Source organism: Haliotis rubra, unplaced genomic scaffold, assembly GCF_003918875.1.
Source record: "Haliotis rubra isolate DU_JTF1 unplaced genomic scaffold, ASM391887v1 Scf2, whole genome shotgun sequence".
In the NCBI taxonomy this organism is placed as follows: Eukaryota; Metazoa; Mollusca; class Gastropoda; order Lepetellida; family Haliotidae; genus Haliotis; species Haliotis rubra.
In genome coordinates, this window is record NW_025766002.1 from 7,571,504 (window position 1) to 7,585,028 (window position 13,525).

The window sequence follows — 13,525 nt, forward strand, 5'->3', positions numbered from 1 at the left end:
TACATCTTTTGTGTTCTGTCCAATTAAAACTACAAAGTTCTTCTGCATTATTTATTGCCTTAGAATCAACAAATAGGCACTGGGTCGGGTCTCTCTCTCACCTCAGGCATTATTTATTCACGTTTACTAAGTAGTTTTTCACAGTCAATCGGCCAATGTCACGCCTGCAAGGCAAGGTATGGATCAATGGCCAGACATTTTAAAACGCTTCAGTAGCCAGACGTAAGTACGCTGATGTTCTGCAAGTTGATGTTTTCCGCAAAACATGATTGAATCAGATGTCTGACAAATAATTTGAACTATCTACTCATAAATCAGTAATTGTCGGCGTACATTATTACAGTTGTTTGTTTATAAGGAAAACCAATAAGCGGTCTGTCGTTGTAAGAACGTAACAGTTATGCCCCTTGAATAGATCACGTGATCTTCCTCCATTTGTTTAGCCTGGAAACCGCTCGGCATGTGATAGGGGGAAAATTCAGCTGAGTGGTAAAGGCGGAGACACAAGCATGACTCTGATAATGATATCTCACGGATCTTAGCGGAGGATTTTTACCATCATGAGTCGAGCAGATTTTCGGAGTACGAATTCTAGGCCACCATCGGCCTCAGATCAGGTTTGTTCAAGCATAAAGTCTTTAACAATGGGAAAGTCTACTGTCGAAAACAAAGTTGACAGGTGGGGAGAAATCACTGCAGTCATTCATGCTTAGTGTCAATCAGATTTATTTTTATAACAACTAGCATTCGTTGAATGTATTTGTCTATAACTACATGTATGCAATTCGAGAAAACTAAATCATAAAGAATTATTGGTTTATTCATTAGATCTACTTCATTGTCCATAAATCAGAGTAGGTTAAAATGAATATGTACAAAATCGTGAACGCTGTTTAACATTTATGTTTCATATTATCAAATATTCTAGCTCTAGAAATTATCTAATTAAATAAAAAAAAAATATAAAAAAATAACACTGCATATCTATTGTAGTTTGAAGATGAATCAGTTTATTTTAAAGACATGTTTGAGATCAAAGAAAATTAAAGTTCACCTCTGCTAACTGGACCAAAATATGATTTATGCTGTCTTTTCAAAAGACTTTGGGTATCAAACAGTTGCTTCTGTGTTACAAAATCGCGGCTAGTACTGTTATATTGACATAGAAATTTTAAAACAAATTACAAAAACAAAATAATTTATTGATAGTTTGAAGATATTTACCTTGAAGTACACAAAATATAATAATAAAAAAATGGTGACAGCGGGATATGTTACTACAATTGAAATAATTAACTGTGTTTTAGACGAAGAAAATATGAATATAATTATGTATCATCAACAATGAGTCATCTTGATACCTTTACAGTTAAGTCTTTTGGCATTGGCTGGAACTGCTATTGATATCTATCTCTTGCAGAATATTGTTGCGGTATCACAGAAGTTGACAAGAACTTCCCTCACAAATAGAATCACTGAAAGAAACTGAACCCGAGTCTTAACTGTGACTACAATGGATCTAGTAGTGATTGCATTATATTTCTATATATGTGTAACTATACATGTTGATTTCTGAATGAAAATCTTCTAAACCATTCTTCAGATCCTGCTAATGATCTTGTAAACTGGAAATGATTATCGAAAGTTACATGGTGCACTGCCATCCAAACAGTAGCATTATCAACTCCTGTATTGATGGTCATTGTAAGGCCTTGAGCAACCAGTCAAATCAATTTCATTTACAATGATACTGACACAAGTCAGTTACATTTCAAGTACTCATTGCCAACAGCACCATATTCAAAGCTTTTTGTGTGCCCCAGTCCATTAAGTATTGATCAGTATTGAGCAAGTGATAGGCTTCGATTAATCAATTGATTTTTGATCAGACATGAGGGATTTAGGGCGAGGGACCTCTACACCAACTCTGGCCTTTTGTCTTTCACAATTGTTGCTATCAGCAACTATCGGGAACGTCACAATCTGATTGACATCTTACAAATGGCACTTTCTCTGATAAGCTGTAAATCAATATTGATTGATCAAGATAAGACACTTTTCTTAATAGGTGATATTCATTGGCAGAGATTTCTTTGTGATACGTTACTCTGTAATATGAAAGAGATATTGCAGTCACCCTCTGGACTTCTCAGCTCGTGAGCAGCCATTAGCAGAATAATACCTAACACTTCGCTACATTACCTCTAAGGATGGTCATAAAGGATGTGACATTATTCCTTTATTCTGTAATCCGGTGAATGACGGAATATATTGGCTAATGGTGGCAAGTACTGGACATGTTACTGTACAAATACATTAAGAAGATTATAAGGTTTGAAATGCACACTTTTATGTTTGAAGAATAAATATTACAGAATTAAAACAAATCAAAACATTTACATATACAGACCAGAAGAATCTGACTGGTTATAACGGTGATCATTGCAGATAGTATGATGCTTGCAAAATGATTCTTAACGGTAAAGTGCCTCTGTATTTCTTATGGCTGATTTTATCATCCTCTATATATTGACTTGAATGCCATAAAGTCCTAGGGCACTTAGACTATGATAAAGAGGATTGCGCTTATTGAAACCTTATAGAAGTTAAATTTTTGTTCAGAGATAAAGTGGAAGAGAACAAACATTGTTCAAGATGTCATGATACCAGAACATTTTTAATAATAGTTCCAACGATATTATATTGCCCATCTATCCTGTGTTATATACACAAGGTAGTAGGCCATCGTGTAAACTTTGGTCTAACACAAAAGTGCTTGTGAAGACTGCGTACGTACATTTTGGTCAGCTCTGTTTATTCATGCATGGAATATATGGTATATAGTTAATAATAATGTGTGGACCTATTAAGCTATAATTAACTTCATGGGAAAAACACCATGTGAAGCCAGATTCTGGAAGTCTTTTAATGGTGATTCATTCTTCAATACAAGTTAGGATAAAGAATTAACCAGAAAAATCTACAAGCCCTAACACTGAATTGTTTTTACAGTTTGTTAAAGTGACCACCTAAAGAATAAAAATTCTACTAAACCTGAGGATTCTTTTCATACAAACATTTTTTCTGGTGTTTTCGTCCAAATTGTAATTTCAGCATCAACTTAATACCAAACACTTCTTCCAAATAAACTATGAATTTGTTTTAGATTAATTCAATGAAGTCTTATCTATTTCAGAATACTAGGATCTGTGCTAATGTAACTGTTATATCACAGATAATATCTTATGTGTCACAGAATGTTTTTTCATTCATACTTCACAAGCCTCTTACATGTTCAGCTTGTCAAATTGGTAAATGACGATTGCCTGCCATAAATGTGCTTTCAGTTCAAGGGCTGGTCGTAATTGTTTGTGAACGGCATGACGTTTGTATGATAGGTACATAATGATAGAGTTTTGTATACAGAACATTCCTGCCTTTGACAGCTGTGAGACGGGCAGTACTCAACACTTCTGATAAGTTTGTTTGAACGACAGTTTGTCATTGAAGTGAACATAGCAACAGCCAATATTGTGACTTTCGGACAGTGAAACCCGTTTTGATAGCAATGTTGATTTTGTTATTATATTTAAGCCTGTGTACACACAAATAATATGTGCACTCTGTATTTTACATGGGGTGTTGCTTAGTGCGCTGCCACTTTGAGTGCACAGTTTGCAGCCTGTGTTGTTTGTTTGTTTCTTGAGTGGAAAATATACGCATTGATTATCTGTGAGGTTCATACTATTGGGGTTAAAAATATTCTGTAAGAAGCAGAAGTGTAATTGTAATTTCAGACGTGTAACCAGGGGTTGAAATAACTTTAAAATTGATAATGTTTCCCGGTACAGTGGCACATGTAATGTCACTTGCCCTGATAATTTTTCCACTATACCGACCGTTTTCTTGCTGATTTTTAGAATAAACAACATAATTAACATTGGAAAGGCAACTGGACACCGGTACAGTGTGATATACAAATTTGCTTGCCCGACAGAAAAAAAACACTGGACTCGGATGTCGGGCAATGGGTTATTTCCACCCCTGGTAACTGAGAGCATTGTTGATGGGACATGCAGTTGGATGATGATGATGAGATATCACAGTCTGTCATTGCTGACGTTATGTTGGCACTGATCACTTCTGTAAGACGTGACAAACAAGATTGGGGGGCAGGCTCACTGACCTGCTTGACCTCATGTCATTGTATCCCAGTTACATAGACTGATGCTCATGCTGTTGATCATTGGATTGTCTCGTCCAGACTTGATTATTTACAGACCGTTGTCATATAGCTGAAATATTGCTGAGTATTGCTGAAACAAACAAACAAACAAAACTGATCACTTCTCCTCACTATCTTTTCCAATCATGAATCACTCTGAAGACTCGGGTTCGGGTGTGAAGCCCATTTCTGGTGTCCTCCGCTGTGATATTGCTGAAATATTGCTAAAAGCGGCGTAAAACCCAACTCACCCACTCCAATCATAAAGACACTATTTTGGTTAATGCCTCATTGATAAACGTGGGATGTTTGATCATGTTATCAACCATTGGTTTGCCTGCTCCAGATTTGCCTGTTTACTGGTCATTGGGACACGGTTAAAATACTGATAACTTCAGCATAACTCAGTAGATCTCGGTTTATGTGTACCCTTTGACCCTGTACTTAACTCTCTGTTGTCTAACACATCAACATTGAGGAGCAGTAAGACTTAGTGCCAATAAGAGATTGGAGTCCATCAAGCCGCTGTCTGTTGTAAGGTCCTTATAGTTGAATATTGGGAGATTAAAGGATGGAATTTAGTGAGAAGTACTTAGCAGGCACTGTTGATGGAAGGCCTTGTCAGGTGTTCCTTCATTTCAATAGACTGTTTGGAACCAAACAAGATGATATTGATTGTTCAAATAAAAAATGGCCAATTTACATATTGATCCAAAAAGTACAAAAACAAACAAACAAGAGTTATGTTTTTTGGGGTCCATTAACAAAGCGTGATCACTCCGGGTTTCATGTCAGCATTAATAAATTAAGATAAAGTGAGTACAATACCACTGGAACGACACATGCTAGATCTGGTTCGGAATTAACGTTCATGTTACAATAAAATGGAGGCCAGACCAATTGGATAACTTGTGCTCAAGTTCTTTCTTATTTGATAAATTAAAAAAACATCCCTGTATTAATGTTCATTTTTTTCAGCCATTGCATAACTCAAAAAAATCTGTAGTCAGAAGTAGTCTTGTTACAGGACTGACTGACTGACTGACTGACTGACTGAGTTTAGTTTTACGCCGCTTTTAGCAATATTCCAGCAATATTACGGCGGGGGACACCAGAAATGGGCTTCACTCATTGTACCAATGTGGGGATTCGAACCCGGGGTCTTCTCAATCTTCGGGCACAATGTGTGACAAATCAACGCTTTAACCACTAGACTACCCCACCGCCCCTCTTGTTACAGGAAGTAACCTTTATTGCAAAATTAACTGTTTGATATCTCCGATTTCTCCAGCAAGTGTTTCACTTGAAACACAAGGATTTGTACCCACCACCTACAAAATAAGTCTTTTACGACGCTTTTAGCAATATTCCAGCAATATCATGGCGGGGGACACCAGAAATGGGCGTTCACACATTATACCCATGTGGGGAATCGAACCCAGGTCTTCGGTGTGACAAGTACCACTAGGTTACCCCACGCGCCCCTACAATATGAACTCCAAGTCTGTGCCTTGTTGTTTGTCCATACAGAAAATCTAGTGGGAGGCACAACGCAGTAATGTGTGTGTGTGTGTGTATATATAAATTGACAGTACTAGTAGCACAATGAAAACAAGTATAATTCAGCCACATTGTGTTACCTATTTAACGATGGACACAATTCTTTAATGAAAAAGTTTTCTTTAGCTTTACGCTGCATGGCGTCAGCAGTATTCATTTTATAGAAAGGGAACATTTTAAATTTTATTTCCTTTCCTGCTGCGCATTTTAAAGCCGCCAATGTGACGTTATGGCAACGCCGCATCACAACATTTTTATACAGTTGCATTTTGACGTCATGACAAAGTGACGTCATAACATAATCCATTTAACTGTAATCACTTCTCCCTGAAGATAAAAGTGAAACATGTTGGAGAAAATCTGTGTCGTGTGATTATTTCAGAAACTTCTTCTTATATATGTACTACTGTACGCTCGGTATTCTCATCACTTTCTTTATATATATATATATATATTAATTTATTCATTTATAAAAGTTATTCTTTTACCTTGTAACATCATATTATTTAGTATTTACATATGGTAGCTCTAGCATGAAGAAATTATGAAATTACCTTAATAACTGGGTCTGATATTTTTATAAGATCTGTAATTAGTTTTCGTTTTCATGTAATATTCATTGAAGAACATTACTACGGTGCTATAGGTGTCATACTTCAGATATGTCATATTTTCATAATACATTCTTGGTTCCTGACTGGCCAGTCTTCAGTCTTTGACTACAGGGGGCAATGTTGACAACTGAGTCTTTGGGTCCTTCAGTTTTTGTTGGGATAATTTACTGTAAAGTATTACTTTCCAAATTAGAGTAACTGCAAGGTAATTTGATTATTTTTATCTTTAGTTTTGATGACACTTTCTCAATAAGTCAAACTTTCTTGCATGGTATCCAGCTTTCAACAAAACAGAGCCATTGTTGTTTGTTGATCGAGGTTTGTGAATGATATTATCACTGACCACTTTCACTCTCTGGTCAACAATTGTCTCACAATGTTGATTTGCAGAACAGGTTTTTACCTGTTAACGAGCTTTACCTGTATGTTGGAATTTAACACTGATATACCCAGTCATCGTATTGTAGCTGTGAATAGTAAGGTGTTACAGATGTGATTTGTGTTCTGATAAGAACTGGTTTCAGGTGTCAGTGTTCAGACAAATATAATCATTATAAACTTACCATCCTCGATAATCTCCAGGGTATATGTTATGATCACTCTCCACTATACCCTGGAGGCATCCACCGCTTGGCCCGATGATTTTATTACCTCCCTTGGCTGGCTTTTTATCCAATCAAGTGTCTACGCTGGGAAGTTGAGCGAACCAATCACAACTCACTTTCGTTTCTTAAATTATCTAAGCGTTTAAACTTGGCAACACAATTGATGCAGAGGTACTCTGAAAGAGGTAGAAGGAGTTCTTTTTAATAGTTTTTGAAAATTTCAGATCTGTCAATTTGTCTGTATTATTTCCTAACAAATCTGAGTGGCACTGCGAACAAACCCTCGCGACTGCGAACGCTATCATTGTTGACACTGGCAAGCTCGGATGTAACGGCGGCTTAGCTGATTGGCTACTGTGAGAATGCGGAGCCAGCAAAGGGAGATAATGTAATTATCGGGCCAAGCCGTGGATGCATCCAGGGTATAGTGGAGAGTGATCGTAACTTATACCCTGGAGATTATCGAGGATGTAAACTTACCTGCTTTTTAAATGTTCTGGGTTTCGGAAGTGAAGTAGCATTAATTGTAAGGTTGTATTTTTTCAGTTGTTCTTTTTTACTGAGATATGATAGTGATATTTTCACAACATGATCTTTGCTAGTATGCAGTTTAACAATCATTGGATACTCCACACAGTGTCATTGTACTGACCAGTCCTTGTTTGAAACATATGATCTTCACATGTATTGTGACAAACAAAAGCCTGTGCTTGGTGAAGCTCATTAATGTAGGATGGTAGTGTACTGACATGAATTGATCTTCAGCAACCCATGAGTGTTGTAAGAGGCGACTAACGGGATCGGTGGTAAGGCTCGCTGACTTGGTTGACACATGTCATCGTATCCCAATTGCGTTGATCATTGCGTTGATCACTGGATTGTCTGGTCCAGACTCGATTATTTACAGACCGCCACCATATGGCTGGAATATTGCTGAGTGCTGCGTTAAACAACAAACAAACCACATAAAGTGGTAAAACTGTGTAACAAGAACGAGAACAACATTTCAACGTCTTTTCAAGTTTTGGTATGTGGTGGGATCTAAACACCAACCTTCCCCACTGCAGGCTGACACTCTGTCCACTGTGCCGCAGAACCAGCCTTCGTGACAAATAATGAAAACAATCAATCTGCCATCAAAGAATAATTGTCAAACAATGTGAATAAATAGATTAACACTTGAATAAATAGATAAATGAAATCAGAAAAGAAAAAAACGAACCCAAACATCAATTGGTTTTCAGGCAGTTGTTTAACATTTTACGCAGTCACTTGTGTTGTAGTGTCAGTACCAACAGTTTTGTGTTATTAAAGCCATTAGAGTTGTTGGTGGACATTAATAAAAAATCAACCTCTTTTATTGTTTTCAACCAAATCATCTGCTCTTGTATTGAAAAACAGTGTATTCCACCTGTAATCATATATGTGTCATAAATGGTGGATGTCGTCCCACGAGGCCTAAAATTATTCATTTAGGTAGGTACAGTTCATTAGGCTATGTGGGACTTTATGCCTCACTTGTTTTATAGGATTACAGTGGATTATTGCTGGACTGGTCCATTATTGACCACAGAAGGGGTGAATCATATGAAACAACAAAAATCAAATATGATTGTGAAATATTTATTTTAACAGTGATTTATCACATCTGTATCAGTGGTTGTATTGGATAAGGGTGGATTGACCACAGGAATCATAACAACATATTATCATGTATTATGTTATCACAACAAAATCAGTATCATTTAGGATATTATCACAGGTGACAAAGTGATATTGTTTTTACTTTCATCTATCCAACCTTAATGTTTTCACAGTAGACAAGTCTCATTACTAAACTAACCCTAACAGAGTGACCCCCGTCCACTGATCAGTGACCTCTCCCACTCTTGTTTCACGCCCCAATTGCCTCGTTAATTATGTCATGTGGGCAAACTGTAATTAGGCCTTGCGGGATTTATTAGATGTGAATTCTAGGCCTCGCGGACTGTAACCAAATGGAGGACCACAATGTCTATAATCTAGTGTATTGAGATTGTTTCTAGTTTAGTCCTGCATTGTGTAACTGATCATAGCTATTATACAGTAGATGTAAGTTTATCCTGAGTGATATGATTCCAAATAGAACATTATAGCTTTTATCCATTGAAGTAAAATTAAGAGGATATCAGGCTACCTCTGGCTTCTGTTACACCTGTTGTTGTGGGTAGAAGGTATGGGAAGCACACCGTGTCTAGTGGCCTGCTCGTTGCACTTGGCTCATCAGGCACAATGATCAAACTCACAAAACCCCGTACAAAGCACGCACAGGTGTCCCGGACGAGAAGGCATGTCACCAGGCTTAACATTAATGTTCCAAGCCAGCTATATTTCAAATGAATTCTTCAGTGATCTTTTTATATAGGGCAATGTGATATTGTAGGTTTATGATGCTGTTCAATAGCACTGTATTCGCATGTTTGGTGAATCAAACCGTATCCCTTCATGAATTCAAATCATTATTTTAGGTCACTAGAATCGAATATTTACAATTAGTTTTAAGAGAGTGCTTTTACTTGGAACTAGTGTGTTGTTTGTGTAAGTTAGATATGCAAAATGGAATATATTCAAACCACACAGTAGCATAACTTGTGTTAATTTGCCAAGGTACCTAATGGCACTGTCATTAGGCTGTAAGTGGCATAGTTTATAATGTATTGATGTTTTTGCTGTAAACACAAAATCGTTTAATCATTTTAACTTAAACAGTTACATGACCTGACATGGAATAAATATTCATATTTGTTCATATAACATATCATATTCACCTCATAGTGTATTTGTTACAGCCCTACTGTTCAAACTCATAAACGCAGTAGACAGAATGGCTGCAACGATTCCACTTGAGGTGAACACTATCCATATTGTGAATATGGGGTAACAAATACAAATATTTTTCAATAATACCATAACACAACACAAGTTCATTTTTTATTCATTAAGTTTTGTCAGTTGTACAAAATAAAGCTTTATGTGTTATGGACATATTGGCAGTGTCACGCGTCAATGACAAGTGACCACAATACTGTCAAATGAAATATACTTGTGAAAATCAGTGTTAGAACGCTCTTCACCAACCCATGCTTGTCGTTGTAAGAGGTGACTAACATGACCAGCTGGTCATGTTTGCTGACTTGGTCAACACATGTAATCGTATCCCAATTGTGTAGATCAATGCTCATGGTGTTGATCACTGGACTGTCTGGTCCATACCGCCGTCACGTAGCTGAAATATTACTGAGTGCAGTGTTAAACAACACACAACAATCAAATGAGAGTGTTCACTGTTATCATGCTCGTGAATATCAGATTCTAGTGATCTCGAATAACGAATTGAATCCATGAAAAAAAGAGTCCAATTTGCCGAATATGTGAGTGATTTGTAACAGCCTAGTGGACATGGTGGAACAAAACTGCAAGTATCTGAGAAGACCGCTAAATATCAAACCCTGGTTTATGTTTCAGTTTGTTTGTCTTTCTACATTTTTTATTTCAGTTTGTATTACAATGTATTTATTGTGTGGTTGTATGTTTTTTATTGTTTAGTCAAGACATTCAGTCATCATATGGCAAGGGGACTGTGGCTTTAGGCAACAAACAGACACTTGGTTTAAACATATTTTTATTCCTAGAGAATCTGGTTTGGTAAACAAGCAGACCTCTGCTTATATCAATACCTCACCAGTACATATATCATTTAAACAAAATACACAAGAACTGGATACAAAATCTGACAAATTAAATTATATATGTGCGTTGTAGGTGCTTATAAACATTGAGCTTGCAGCTACACTTCATTAATTGATTGCATATAATTGTTAGTATAATTTGTCAAATCGTTTAGACTTAAAGATGTATTGATGCAGGGACTGTATTATGTTCTTTTTGACATTGTTGTTTGCCGGAGGTATTCCGTATAACACAGTTTGGAGATTGTGGCCATTTACATAGAAGTAGGTATTATTTCTAATAGCAGTGTATAACTTACATGTAAACAGACACTTCAATGTTTATACAAAACTGTATGAGTTGTATGTGCTACTGGTAGAGCAGGATTGGCTTTATGATGCCCTCCTTGCAAACACCTGGTGTCTTCGAAGGTATTAGTTTGTTAATGTTTTCAATGTGTTTGGCTGTTGCTTCCCTAACGTTCACATTGTCTTTTTACTGTGTATCTTGCAGTTTGTTGACTTTCTTCTGTTTAACTTGCCACTGTTTGATTATCTGCTATGTATCTTACAGTATGTTGACTTGCCACTGTTTGACTTTCATCTGTGTACCTCAGTGTGTTGACTTGCCACTGTTTGACTTTCACCTGTGTATCTTACAGTGTGTTGACTTGCCACTGTTTGACTTTCATCCGTGTATCTTACAGTGTGTTGACTTGCCACTGTTTAACTTTCATCTGTGTATCTTACAGTGTGTTGACTTGCCACTGTTTGACTTTCACCTGTGTATTTCACAGTGTGTTGACTTGCCACTGTTTGACTTGCATCTGTGTATCTTACAGTGTGTTGACCTGCCACTGTTTGACTTTCATCTGTGTATCTTACAGTGTGTTGACTTGCCACTGTTTAACTTTCATCTGTGTATCTTACAATATGTTGACTTGTCACTGTTTGACTTTCATCTGTGTATCTCACAGTGTGTTGACTTGCCACTGTTTGACTTTCATCTGTGTATCTTACAGTGTGTTGACTTGCCACTGTTTAACTTTCATCTGTGTATCTTACAATATGTTGACTTGTCACTGTTTGACTTTCATCTGTGTATCTTACAGTGTGTTGACTTGCCACTGTTTGACTTTCACCTGTGTATCTCACAGTGTGTTGACTTGCCACTGTTTGACTTTCATCTGTGTATCTTACAGTGTGTTGACTTGCCACTGTTTAACTTTCATCTGTGTATCTTACAATATGTTGACTTGTCACTGTTTGACTTTCATCTGTGTATCTTACAGTGTGTTGACTTGCCACTGTTTAACTTTCATCTGTGTATCTTACAATATGTTGACTTGTCACTGTTTAACGTTCATCTGTGTATATTACAGTGTGTTGACTTGTCACTGTTTAACTTTCATCTGTGTATCTTACAGTGTGTTGACTTGCCACTGTTTAACTTTCATCTGTGTATCTTACAATATGTTGACTTGTCACTGTTTAACTTTCATCTGTGTATCTTACAGTGTGTTGACTTGCCACTGTTTGACTTTCATCTGTGTATCTCAGTGTGTTGACTTGCCACTGTTTAACGTTCATCTGTGTATCTTACAGTGTGTTGACTTGTCACTGTTTGACTTTCATCTGTGTATCTCACAGTGTGTTGACTTGACACTGTTTGACTTTCATCTGTGTATCTTACAGTGTGTTGACTTGCCACTGTTTAACTTTCATCTGTGTATCTTACAATATGTTGACTTGTCACTGTTTAACTTTCATCTGTGTATCTTACAGTGTGTTGACTTGTCACTGTTTGACTTTCATCTGTGTATCTTACAGTGTGTTGACTTGCCACTGTTTGACTTTCATCTGTGTATCTTACAATATGTTGACTTGTCACTGTTTAACTTTCATCTGTGTATCTTACAGTGTGTTGACTTGCCACTGTTTGACTTTCATCTGTGTATCTTACAGTGTGTTGACTTGCCACTGTTTGACTTGCATCTATGTATCTCAGTGTGTTGACTTGCCACTGTTTAACTTTCATCTGTGTATCTTACAATATGTTGACTTGTCACTGTTTAACTTTCATCTGTGTATCTTACAGTGTGTTGACTTGCCACTGTTTAACTTTCATCTGTGTATCTTACAGTGTGTTGACTTGCCACTGTTTGACTTGCATCTGTGTATCTCAGTGTGTTGACTTGCCACTGTTTAACTTTCATCTGTGTATCTTACAGTGTGTTGACTTGTCACTGTTTGACTTTCATCTGTGTATCTTACAGTGTGTTGACTTGCCACTGTTTAACTTTCATCTGTGTATCTTACAGTGTGTTGACTTGCCACTGTTTGACTTTCATCTGTGTATCTTACAATATGTTGACTTGTCACTGTTTGACTTTCATCTGTGTATCTTACAGTGTGTTGACTTGTCACTGTTTGACTTTCATCTGTGTATCTCAGTGTGTTGACTTGCCACTGTTTGACTTTCATCTGTGTATCTCACAGTGTGTTGACTTGCCACTGTTTGAACTGTCTGCTATGCCTTTTTCACTATGCTGACATGCTTCTGTTTGACTTTCATCTGTGTATCTCACAGTGTGTTGACTTGCCACTGTTTGAACTGTCTGCTATGCATCTTTCACTATGTTGACATGCTTCTGTTTGACTTGCCACTGTTTGAACTTTTCACTCTGTATCTCACAGTGTGTTGACTTGCCACTAACTTGTTTGACTTTCTGCTATGTATTTTTCAGTGTGTTGAGGGCGGTGGGGTAGCCTAATGGTTAAACCGTTGGCTTGTCACGCCGAAGGCCCGGGTTC

The 13,525-nt window shown here is 37.1% G+C and overlaps 1 protein-coding gene across 1 annotated transcript in view; it reads left to right on the plus strand.

The window, feature by feature from the left end:
- The first annotated feature begins 448 nt into the window (after window positions 1-448).
- Window positions 449-13,525, plus strand: part of LOC124275462 (spermatogenesis-associated protein 1-like) — a 102,877-nt gene continuing 89,800 nt past the window's right edge. Inside the window, exon 1 of the mRNA XM_046711033.1 lies at window positions 449-617. Within this exon, the coding sequence (XP_046566989.1) occupies window positions 561-617 (57 nt within the window). The 5' untranslated portion in view covers window positions 449-560. The remainder of the gene's footprint in view (window positions 618-13,525) is intronic.